The 12,278-nt window shown below is 43.2% G+C and overlaps 1 protein-coding gene across 3 annotated transcripts in view; it reads left to right on the forward strand.

The window, feature by feature from the left end:
- The window catches only part of LOC132113485 (ecto-NOX disulfide-thiol exchanger 2-like), a 233,914-nt gene that overhangs the window by 202,520 nt on the left and 19,116 nt on the right, over positions 1-12,278 (forward strand). For all 3 annotated transcript variants that reach the window (XM_059521266.1, XM_059521264.1, XM_059521265.1), the window contains 2 exons: positions 6,976-7,090; positions 12,048-12,238. In XM_059521266.1, coding sequence (XP_059377249.1) covers positions 6,976-7,090; positions 12,048-12,238 — 306 coding nt within the window. The remainder of the gene's footprint in view (positions 1-6,975; positions 7,091-12,047; positions 12,239-12,278) is intronic.

Genomic DNA, 12,278 nt, shown 5'->3' on the forward strand with positions numbered 1-12,278 from the left:
GAATGGAAAGAGACAGAGCTAGAAATAGAGAGCCTAATGATAGGAGATAGAGAGCAGGTGAGAGGATGAGAACGAGGAACAGCTGAAGATGATGAGAGTAGAGATAAGTGAGCGCAAAGAAAAAGGAAAGAACCAGCAGATGGAGACAGAGATAGAAAAGAGAAAGAACCGGGAAAGAACCCCTCCTTAACGTGCGCACCCTGGCGCACCCAAGGAGGAGGACTGGCGGGAGCGGTAAAAGTCGTCAATGAGCGAGCGGTCCAGGACGTCCCGGGCGGGGATCCAGATCCTCTCCTCAGGGCCATACCCTTCCCAGTCACCGAGAAACTGCTGACCACACCCTCGGGGACGAACATCAAGGAGTCTACGGACTTGATAGACAGGTGAACCCTCAATGTGGATGGGAGAGGAGACAGGACGGGGAGGAGGGCGGACTACAGGTTTAAGACAAGAAACATGAAACACAGGATGGACGCGACGAAGATTAGACGGCAACCTAAGTCTTACCGAGACTGGACTGAGGACCCTAACAACGCGGTACAATCCAGTAAACTTGGGGTCCAATTTTCGAGATGAGAACTGGAGTGGCAGATTCTGAGTCGATAACCACACCCTTTGACCACGAACATAACGAAGACTCTTGACACGGCGCTTGTCAGCAGCCCGGTGAGTGATAGAGGGAGCCTTACACAGGGCGGATCTAACTGCTCTCCAAGTTCGTCTGCAACGTTGGACAAATGTCTGGACCGATGGGACGTTAGACTCGGGGTTGGAGGAGGGGAAGAGGGGAGGTTGGTACCCCAGACAGCATTGAAAAGGTGACAGCCCGGTGGCAGAAGAGGGGGCGGAATTATGAGCATATTCTGCCCACGGGAGTTGCTCAGACCACGAAGCGGGGTTGCGGAAAGCGAGACTGCGTAAAATGCGTCCAATGGTCTGGTTAGTGCCCTCAGCTTGTCCATTGGTCTGGGGGAGATAACCTCCTGAAGGAGGAAGCCCTGTAATAAAATCGAGAGCAATCTGAGACCACGGACGCGACGGAACAGGTAAAGGTCTGAGGAGACCCGCGGGAGGTCTGTTGCTGACCTTAGTCTGAGCGCAAACGGAACAGGATGCTACAAAACGACGGATATCATGTTCTCGAGTGGGCCACCAGAATCTCTGTGAAACAGAGGCGATAGTACCTCTAACACCTGGATGCGCAAACAGTTTAGAGGAGTGACCCCACTGGAGAACTGCGCGACGTGCGGAAGAGGGTACGAACAGTAATCCCCTGGGACAGAGACAAGGCGTAATAGAATGGGCAAGGGCGCGCTTAACAATTCGTTCAATACCCCAGACAGCCGCACCCACCACCAATCCTTGAGGCAGAATCCTCTCATCAGTGGGTTCGGATTCAGGAGAGGTGAACTGGTGAGAGAGCGCGTCAGGCTTTTGATTCTTGGAGCCGGGGCGGTAGGAAATAGTGAAATCAAAACGCGCAAAGAAAAGAGACCAACGTGCCTGACGAGCGCGCAAGATGAATGGCCAAAAGCTCGCAGTTACCCACATCATAATTACGCTCGGATGGAGACAGGCGGTGTGAAAAGAACGCGCAAGGGTGGATCCTCTCATCAGCGGGTGACCGCTGGGAGAGGATAGCCCCCACTCCCACCTCCAAGGCGTCGACCTCCACAATAAATTGTCTAGACACGTCAGGAGAGATGAGAATAGATGCGGAAGAAAACAAAAACTTAAGACGATCAAAAGCCTTCTGCGCAACGTCACTCCAAACAAAACGTATCTTGATAGAAGTAAGCGCGGTGAGGGGAGCTACCACCTGACTAAAGTTCAACATAAACCGGCGATAGAAATTGGCGAAACCTAAGAAACGCTGAAGCGCGACGCGAGAGTCAGGAATAGGCCAGTCCGTGACCGCCCGGACCTTAGCGGGGTCCATACTAATCCCCTGGGCGGAGATAATGGAACCAAGGAAAGTGACAGACTGGGCGTGAAAAGTGCATTTCTCGGCCTTGACGAACAATTTGTTCTCCAAAAGTCGTTGAAGGACCTGACGAACGTGCAACACATGAACTTGGAGAGAAGGCGAAAAAATTAGGATATCGTTGAGATAAACGAAAACAAAAACGTTAAGCATGTCACGGAGAACATCGTTGACTAGAACTTGAAAAATGGCGGGGGCGTTGACCAGGCCGAAGGGTAAAACCCGGTATTCAAAGTGACATCAAACACTAAACATGACAAGAAAGATTCCATGAAAGGATGGAGCCCTTAGGCCAGTTAATTTGGGGATTATGCTCAACGAGCCAAGGATGGCCCAAAACAACGGGGGTATTAGGGGAGTGAAAAACTAAAAAAGAAATAGTCTCACGGTGATTGCCGGAAACGGTGAGACTCAAGGGGACAGTAGCACGGCGAACCCTGGCGAGAACCCGGCCATCCAAGGCAAAGACAGCGGAGGGATCTTGAAGATCGAAGAGAGGAATACGGTGCTCAAGAGCCCATGCTTCGTCCACAAAATTCCCCTCAGAACCGGAGTCTAAGAGGGCTTGACAGGAGTAGGAGGAGTTGGACCAGCGAAGGTGTACCGGAAAGGTAGTGCGTGGGCGTGATGGAGGGTCCAGAGAGGAAGCGCTCACTAGTAACCCTCTCTCTACTGGTGAGCTTTGGCTTTTAACTGACAGCCGGTAACAAAGTGATTGTCAGCGCCACAGTAAAGGCAGAGCCGATTGATGATGCGGTGCTGGCGCTCGGCAGCCGACATGCGGATCCTGCCAAACTGCAAGGGCTCCGGGACTGCCACCGAAGCGGAGGAAGAATTGGTCTCAGGAGGTAGGAGGTGTGGGCTCTGTGTTGCAAGCGCGTCATCGCAGCTTGAAACGCTTCTCAACACGCAACGCCAAGTCGATGAGGGGATCGAGGCATGAAGGAGTCTCGCGGGCCAGAACCTCATCCTTGATCTCAGCATTCAGACTCTCGGTGAAACGCGCCACGAGCGCGGGCTCATTCCATCCACAGGAGGTGGAGAGAGTACGGAACTCCACAGAAAAATCCACAACCGAACGTCTTCCTTAGCAGAGGGTGGGACAGCAAGCGTGAGGCCTCGGGACCATGAACGAATCGGTCAAAAACCTGTAACATCTCCTCCTTAAAACGGGTGTACTGGCTAACACAGTCTCCATCGGCATTCCAAACGGCCGTTCCCCACTCACGAGCCCTTGCCTTGAGCAGAGAGAAGATGTAGGCTATACGAGTACAGGCTGAGTTCATGCGGAAAAGATGGAACTGTCTGGTAAGGTCGACCATCTGGGCGGCTAGGGTATCGACAGCTTGACGAGCAGCGGAAAGTTCCTCCTCGTGCTTGCCCAGCATGACTCCCTGGATCTCCACCGCGGCCTGGACAGGATGCTCATTCGCCGGATTCATGTTGGTTGGATTATTCTGTCATGGAACAGAGAGAGAGAGAACCCAGGAGGCGAATGGCAGGTTAAGCTTCTTTTAATAGAAATAAAGCGAAGCCGCAACGGCCGATATACAAAGGCAGATTTCAAGGATAATTCCTGGTCGAGACAATGAAGCCTAAGTGGCTGGTCCGGGGAGCTTGTGTGCAGCGAGACCAAGGAAACTGGTGAGGCGTCGGACCCTTTGTTACTCCTCACGGCAGAAAACTGGGCGGAGAACAAAACAGGTAACAAACAGCCAACAATAGATTCTCCAATCGACTAGACAAAACTGGACAGGACCGAACAGGACTAATGGTCTGTAGATAAAGCACAAAAACGTCAGAAACATCTGAGGTGGTTAGTAATAATCCAACAGGGAATGGAAAGAGACAGAGCTAGAAATAGAGAGCCTAATGATAGGAGATAGAGAGCAGGTGAGAGGATGAGAACGAGGAACAGCTGAAGATGATGAGAGTAGAGATACGTGAGCGCAAAAAAAAAAGGAAAGAACCAGCAAATGGAGACAGAGATAGAAAAAAGAAAGAACCTGGATCATGACAGTAATTAATTCTCATGGCTGTAAATTCAACATGAATTTTTATCTATTGAACATGATTAATCAAAAAAACTAATAATGTTTGTCTGCATAATAGTACATGCTAAAGGATTAAAGGGGTCATATGATGGTTTTTTAAAGATCATTATTTTGTGTATTTGTTGTAACAGAATATGTTGACATGCTTAAATGTTCTAAAAACAAATTATTTTTCAAATACTGTACATTATTGTAGGTCCTCTATGCCCCGTCTCTCTCAAATGCATAATTTTCTACAAAGTCCCTCCTTCCGACAAGAGCAGTCTGCTCTGATTGTCCAACTGACCCAGTGCATTGTGATTGGCCAATCACCGAAAGCACTCATCGAAAATTTAACGCCCCTTTCCATTATTGCGAGCTTCAACTTTCAAAATAAATGTAAAGACATTTAATAATGTCCTCAGTTTTACCATCAGTTCAAGCCCGAAAAGGGAACAGAGTGGCGTGACAGACACAGTGATGAAGCTCTTATGTGTTTACAGTACACAAGCCACGCCTTCTTTCTTTGCGTGAACATTTGGGTGGCATTACGCAAATATTTCCACATAGTGACATAGACATGTGGGGGTTTGTTTGAATGAGCCACCTTGGGGGGCGTGGCAGAGTCTTAACTTTGATAAAGAATATCTCTTTGAATTTGAGACTTTAGTCTTTGCAACTTTACAGATCTTCTTCATGCACCAAGAGCTTGTAAAACTTGCATCATATGACCCCTTTAAAAAAAGAAGCAAGATTAATCAACATGTTCTAGTGGGTAAACCTGACCTTCAGGCTCCTTAAAGTGTGTGTTGGAGAAGGGTAGTAATCAACAACAAACTTGCATTCAGGTCTGACTTTGTTCTAGTATGTAAACGCCACTTTTAATGATCTGATCAAATCACAAGCTGAAGCCCCGTCCTTTTTCTAGTTGAATTTTGTGTTTTATTACGGATGGCTTGCTAATGTTGTTTCATGAAGTTGAAGCCATTGGAACAGCTTAAAGATGCAGGTACTGTAAACGCTGAAAGAGACTCCTCACTGTTTAAGGTAGGTGTTTAAAATAAGTTGTTTAAATATGTCCCAAATAATCCTTTATAGTTTCCTATCTCATAGTTTTAATTAATTTTCACTCATTCATTTCTGATATACTTCAGAAACACCACACATGTCCAGCCCACTGTGAATCACATTAAGAAAATTTGCTATTACTGCCAGTTAGTGCTTTGTTAAATTCATTAATTAAATTCAAAATTATAAATTAAATTTTATCTAATTTATCTCCAAATTAAATATTTACATATAGAGTTCATTTAACACTGTTCTTCATTTCTGTGAAAGGAGCTTATTAATGCTGCAGTAAGTGTGTCCTTATTGAGCTTTCTCTTTTATTGAGTTCCTCTTATTTCACCTCTTTCATTTCTCCCATCAGATGACAAGAAAGTCTATGCAACAACCCTAATATTCCTTGCTCATTTCAAGAAGCTGATGTAGTCTTCACTTGGTGTTTTCCTCCTCCAATCCCTCATTTGCCCTAATCTTGGACCACTTGACTTAAGTTGAATATGTTTAGACTCTGATATGAGCTTCTCCTCACTCCCGGGTTGCCATTCTGCTTTTAGCTTCACTGTGGCTATGACAGCAAGCTCTCTATGCTGTCACAATGAGGCGAAGCCTCAATTGAGAAGAAGAGAGAGTTAGCGGGCCTCTCTTACCTTTTACATTATGTATTGAGAAGAGCCGCCCTCAAAACTGTCGGAATCACTCTAGTATGACAATGCAGGGCTTCAGGGATATGGCAAGCTTTCACAAGCCTTTGAACCTCACACTTGAAATGTTTATGTTATAAAAGAGCCCATTAGTGCCATTTAAACATCCTTTGCTGTAGGAGGAAGTTGCTTCACTCCTCAATCTGGTTAGTTTTATCTGGAACAGGTGACAGTAAGTGATAGTTAATAGATGACACACTATTAAACTATGTTTACTTTGCTTCTCACCCTTGGAGCTGTTTGGACCCTTAGTGTGCTTCTCTCGTAAATGTGATGGTAAGATGGCGGCGGAGGATGAGTTGTTGACTCAGAGCTATATTCAGGCTTAGCCGAATTTAGAGGATTTTCATACTCATTTTCTTGAGCTACCCTGCAAGTTTTTCTGGCTATTTCTAGCATAAACAAAGCTTCAGTAAGTGTTGGTTTTGAGACAGAAATATGTCCAGTCAGTACTGGGGGTTGTCCTCGTTTCAAGCTGATTGTTATCCCAAGCAAATGGCTATTTGCTGTTGCCTAGATGACCTTAATCCAGTCACAGACCATTTATACAGTAGGCAGCTAGATGTCCTGTGTTAAAGTTTGGAGAAAAGTTTAAAGCGCCCCACATCATCTATCCCTCTCCTGATTAGGCAGATGGGCCTGTTTGCTTTCGCACTACCTGCTCGACCTCTGTAATTCTCAGTGAGATCATGTGTTGCTGTGCTTGACAGATGGTAATGTTTCTGCCAGGCTTTTTGTTTGTTGTCAGAGAGTAAGTCTCTCTCTCCCTGTGGTGGTCATGTTGTGTCTTTGCACAGCCTTATCTGATTGCTGTGTGCATGCCTCATTAGGCAGAGAACTCCCCCATCAGGAGTGCCCACAGGGCAGCGCCCATGCCTAGACATCTGCTTCATCTGCCCCTGCCCAGACCTGCCGATCTGTGGCTGTGCAATCACTTTCTGCCACTTTTAAGCCCCACTAGCAGCCATTATAACACATTAAGAGTTCTTGTGTAATGTTTGACTGCGCGCATAGACAAGGTCGGTCAACATCAGGTGCCTCTCTGCACCGATACCATTGAGTCCAATCTCTTTTTTACAATCTGATTGAATGGCTTATTACATTTCCGGCTCATATATTTCATGTGTTAATCAAATGTGAGAGAACATTCAGCAGTGGTTGGGATTATAAACTCTATTTATCTCATTCACAGGAGATCAGAAACATCCACAATGAAGAGCTGATGGGTATTCGGAGGGAGGAGGAAATGGAGATGTCGGATGATGACATGGAGGACGCCCTGGAAAGCAAGGATTCGGATGATTCAGGTATCCACCATTCCAGATTGACAGTCTACAAGTAAAAGATAGGAATTTTTCTTAAAGCAGCACAATCTGAATTCTTCATTGTCTTAAATAGGCTTCGGTGCACCAACTGCATATAGATTGAATCCACTGGTGATTCATCAGTTTTATAAGGAACCTTTTCTCAGATCACACAGTGCTGATACATTTGCAGATAGAAGCAATAACCAGGCAATTTTCACAGTATAAATGAAGAGCGAAAAAAAGAAATGAGCTTCATGGAAAGCTCCAACTGTTTAATGACCCTTGATATATATCTGGATTCAGACTGTGTAACTGGCACTTTTCTCCAACTTTTTCTTGTTTTTTTCAATAAACATCCCCTAAGGAACTAATGAAGCTCATATTATTTGCCTTTCCTGTGAGACCTCAAAGTGGTTTTGAATCTTTTTGTATCAGAAAACTATTTTGATATAAATATCAATTACTAAATGAGGCTTTTTTTCTCACAGCATATCCAGACCTGGGAATTCTTAAATCTTGAGTTTAAAACTTATGTATGCAAATATATTTATTCATATGTGCACCACCCACATGAGCAATGGGTCACAGTTCCAACACCAGCATGTTATATTAGTGATTTTACTTTCTCATGTGAGCAGATTAAATCAAATCTGTCTGTGGGCATCCAATTAAATCGTGGAGGAACAGTGTAATTTTTGTATTACTATTCCCATAACCCCCTGTGGTTTCCTTAATGTGGTTCTGCCGAGCTGAGCAATAGTCTGCCAGCTGTTCTTCCAGTTCTTTTCTGGTTACCTGTCACAAAAAAACTACTTTTAGAGAACTTTACTTTTTTTTTTCGATTAATCGTTTTTTTTTTAAATGACGCTGATTCGATATCAATTTTCAAAAGCTGTGAATCGATCTTTTCCGATATTTATTTCAGCAAACATTTAAAAGAAGTTGTGAATCTTTTCATTAGTCTTCTCCACTAGATGTCTCCCTCTTATTTACCTTGCTCAATGTTACAACAGAAAGCCTGTCAATCATTCAGAGCTCATCATGGCGGAGATATTGTTGACAAGAACCAAGAACAAAGCGTGATTTGCAATGCTCAGGTAAAATTCTATAGTAATACTACAAATCTTTGGAAGAATTTGACATCACGCATAGGACGCCATAATTTCTGCAATGAATGAATGAAAGAATGGCGGATGGTGCAATGCTCAGTCTTGTTTACACAAGCGTGGACAACGCTTGCGGTGTTTTCAGCCTCTGTCGTCTCACTATGATGATATGAATACACAAATTTCATTCCCAGCTGCTCTGAGAGTTATTTCATTAGCATTTTATTGTTTGATTTGACAAAACTACCCTCATATCACATACACAGTGGCTGCAAGTTCCTCAAGGCAATTTTGCATTTAAACATGAAGAAACTGTCAAAAATATATTACTATTTAGCAGTCTTAAGACTCAATGTAACAACAATGCTACTAATAAATATTAATAATTCTTTATTTTTAAAGGAATAATCCCTTTTTTTCTTCTTTTTTTAAAATTACCATTTACCTCTGTTGTGCAGCACTTTGTTTGCCAAAAAATAGACTTTTTTTTTACATTTAATTAGGATAAATTAAATTGTTTTATGCCTTCATCTGATTACCAGAAAAATTGAAGAAGAACATTTTATATGGCCCTATTATTGTTTAAAAAAGGCCTATAAAAAAAAATTAAAAAAGGTTTAAAATACAGGCCTGTGGCTCTTAATTTCTTTTTATAAATTCACCATTTGTAAACATGTTTATTGTTCATTTTTTAGAAATTTCAATAGCATTTGTATAAAAACTATATTCACTGAATGTAATAAAAAAATTACATAAAAAATCGAGAATCGAATTGAGAACTTGTGAATTGAAATTGAGTCATATCGTGAGCATGTGAATCGAAATCGAATCGAATCGGGACATCTGATTCGATACCCAGTCCTACTGCTCAGGACAGAGAATCATGGGATAGCATAAAATGATCACTGCGGGACGCCATTGAATTTTTTGTCATCTTGAGACTAATTAGCTCACACACAGTCCCTCACACACCCTCTTTACAGACAATTTTAAGTGAGACCCTTTTTGGCTCCACATATGTGCCACTTAACTCATGAAATTTGAATATAACTATTAGAGATTCTCCAGTGTAACAGAGAGTCCCTCATTAGTATGAAAATATATGCAAATGGAATCATACATTTTACCAGGTTTGATTCCTGCATCTTCTCTACTGCGACCTGAGTTATTAGAAAACAATGATAACAATAATTGTCAGTGGGTTGTCAGATATCTGAAAGGATGTCACAGGATAGAAAGGCCAGGAGATCCACACGGTTAATGAAGAAGGTAATTCAACACCCACCATGTTCATGAAAACAAATATGCCATACCTGCCAGTAAAATGAGCAACCTCTGTAAAGAAGGGGAGTGGCTCATTCTAATCTCAGTGTGAGTTTAAGCCATATTAACTTGAAGCAGATTCACCTCCATCTTCAATGTATCCCAACATGTTTGCTTTTATTTTCCCCCAGAGTTAATCAATGATAACGGGCAAGTGTCCTCTGACAATAGCTGTAGTACAGTTTGCAAACGGGAGCAGCTTTCTTTACTGTCAGCACCCCTGGGCAGCACAGGTCGATAGAGCTGCCTGCCATGTTGGGGAAGGTGAACCGGACGGTTATGAAGACAGCTGCTTAATGTGACAAATCAATAAAAATTGCTAGCTTTCCTCCCTTTCTTTCTGTGTCTCTGTCTCACTCTTGTTCTCTGTCTCTCAATTTCTTTCCCTCACCAAACATGCTTCCAGACAAAACACAGAATTGGTAACACGGCAGCTACCTTCATAAAGGATGTGTTCTTGCATCCTGTGTGAATTGCCATTCCATTGGGCTCGGTCTAGTGCAAGAGAATGGCCACTGTGAAAACTTCACGGATCTCTAGAGCCATTTCTCAAAGATAAACTAACTTTACTTGCTAATAGCATAGTAAAAATGTTGTACTTTTGCTGTAAGATATGTTTATATAGACAAGCGATTAAAAAATAAGTCAAAGTGAATGATTCAGATGCAACTCTGAATGTTGACTTCAACACTTGACTTCAGAGACTTGACGTAGTTGATTCCAATAAAGTCACTTTCTGGTGGCAAAATTCTGGTGAAATTTTGCGGGGCAAAAAAAAGTTAAGTCTGTTGTCAATGGTGTAGCGATAAATGATCACACAGAAGTCACAACATCAACTTTCTTTTGGTCAACACAGCAAATTTGTGTGACCAACCTAAGCCAAAATCTGCATTGGGAAATCTTTTGTCCTTTCACGCTCCAGAGTGCTTGGATTCCTGTTGGATTAGATCCTTTGCAAAGACCCGCCCTGCCTTAGTTACTGTTGCTACATCTGACAAGCCATGGGGCACTCTCACCACAAATAGTGTTCTTACACAGTGAAAAGAGGACACTGACAACATGGCAATGCCAACTTTTGGTTGAAACAATGAATCAATGTCTCAGCTTTCAAAATGTTTTCTTTTTTTTTTTTAGAAATTAAAACAAATAATACCATTTTTTGGCTCTTTAAGGTGTGATAAGACATATCTCTGTAGCGCCTCAATTCCAGCAACACATGAATCGATCATCTCTTCCTCTTTCCTAGTTATAGCATGAAATAAACATGAAGGAACATCAGAAGATTTTTTTGTTTCACGGGCGGAAAGACGTCAGTACACGCCTTTTTTTTTCAATCAAGTTAATTTACTCTCCTGTTTGTTTGTTGTTTTTATTTTCTGACAAAATGGCAGATTTGGCATTATTATTGGTCAGATCACCTGTCAATCAAATTCCTAGCAAAGGGTGAATCCCGTGCAAAAGCTTTCAGAGTTTGTTGTAAGCTTGTTGCCAAGCTAACAACATGATGCTCTAAGCATGAAAAAATAGTAAGCTCATTCAGATGATCTGAAAGATATTTATTATGAAACTATATTTATCAGTACTTCTAAGTATTGAATGAAATGCCAGTATCTTTACAGTCAATATTTCTCATACCCTCCACATTGGATCCAAATTCAGAGATTGTATTCTTCATGAGGGATGGATTCATTGTTCCCCTTTGAATTCGACTAAAACAGTTAACTTAAAATGCAGAATACCATTGCTGCCTACCTTTTGGGACATTTAAAATGCAGTCTAGGTAGGCAGCTCGCTCGGTTTTGGACCAGAGCTGGAACAGGTAATGATGTGTGTTCCCTGCAGACTTTCGGCAGAGTTCATAGCTCAACCTGGCTTTCCTTATCTTTCACCCACGTCACTCAGTCGCTCAACCTCTCCCTCTTCAGAGCCGCATAAGCAAAGATCCTTCATCAGCCTCGCGATCAGGAGCCCGGCTGTTCCCCCTCTCCCCGCCAAATCTAAGAGGCACACGCTTCTCGGCATAACCCTGTTATCTCCTTCCTCTAGATGCGGAGCAGAGGTGGCGTCTCTGATCATCAGGATGTTAAGAATGACGGAATGTCTCGGTGTAAAGAACCCTTTTGCGTCTGTTTTAATTACAATCGTTTGATAACAATGCCCATGGTACATTAAGTCAAGCATTAAGTAATACACTTTCTCTCCATTTAATCCTCTCTAATTAGCCTCTGAAAGCAAAAGGAACGCAGCAGTGGTACTGAGGGTCCTTTCATCTCGGTCCATCAGCAGAATTCCCTAAGCAGCTTTTGAGGAACACTGTTTCCTTCTTTCATTTTACCCTTTCCAGACCTTGCCGTGACTTATTACTCTTCACACAACTCTTATTATGCACTACTTCGATTTCTGTTCCATTATTGGTTTTCACCCCTGCGTCCTTCGCATGTGTGTCTCTGTCTGCTTATTTCCCTTTCCTGTCGCCAGTGCAATTGTCATTTTTCATATTTCTCCTACTCTCTCTTTGGCCTTTTCAGGGCCGCTGGCTCAGGTGGAGGCTCTGAAAGAAGAGAACGACAGTCTGCGGTGTCAGCTGGACGCCTACAGGAATGAGGTGGAGCTTCTGAAACAGGAGCAGGGTAAAGCACAGCCCCAGCGCAGCGAGGAGGACACCACCCGCCAGCAGCAGCTCAGCTTCCTGCAGCAGGCTCTGCAGGGCATGCAGAAGGTACGCACACACAGAAAATCATTTGTGTTCAGTGTTTTTG

This window comes from Carassius carassius, chromosome 33 (assembly GCF_963082965.1).
Source record: "Carassius carassius chromosome 33, fCarCar2.1, whole genome shotgun sequence".
NCBI lineage: Eukaryota > Metazoa > Chordata > Actinopteri > Cypriniformes > Cyprinidae > Carassius > Carassius carassius.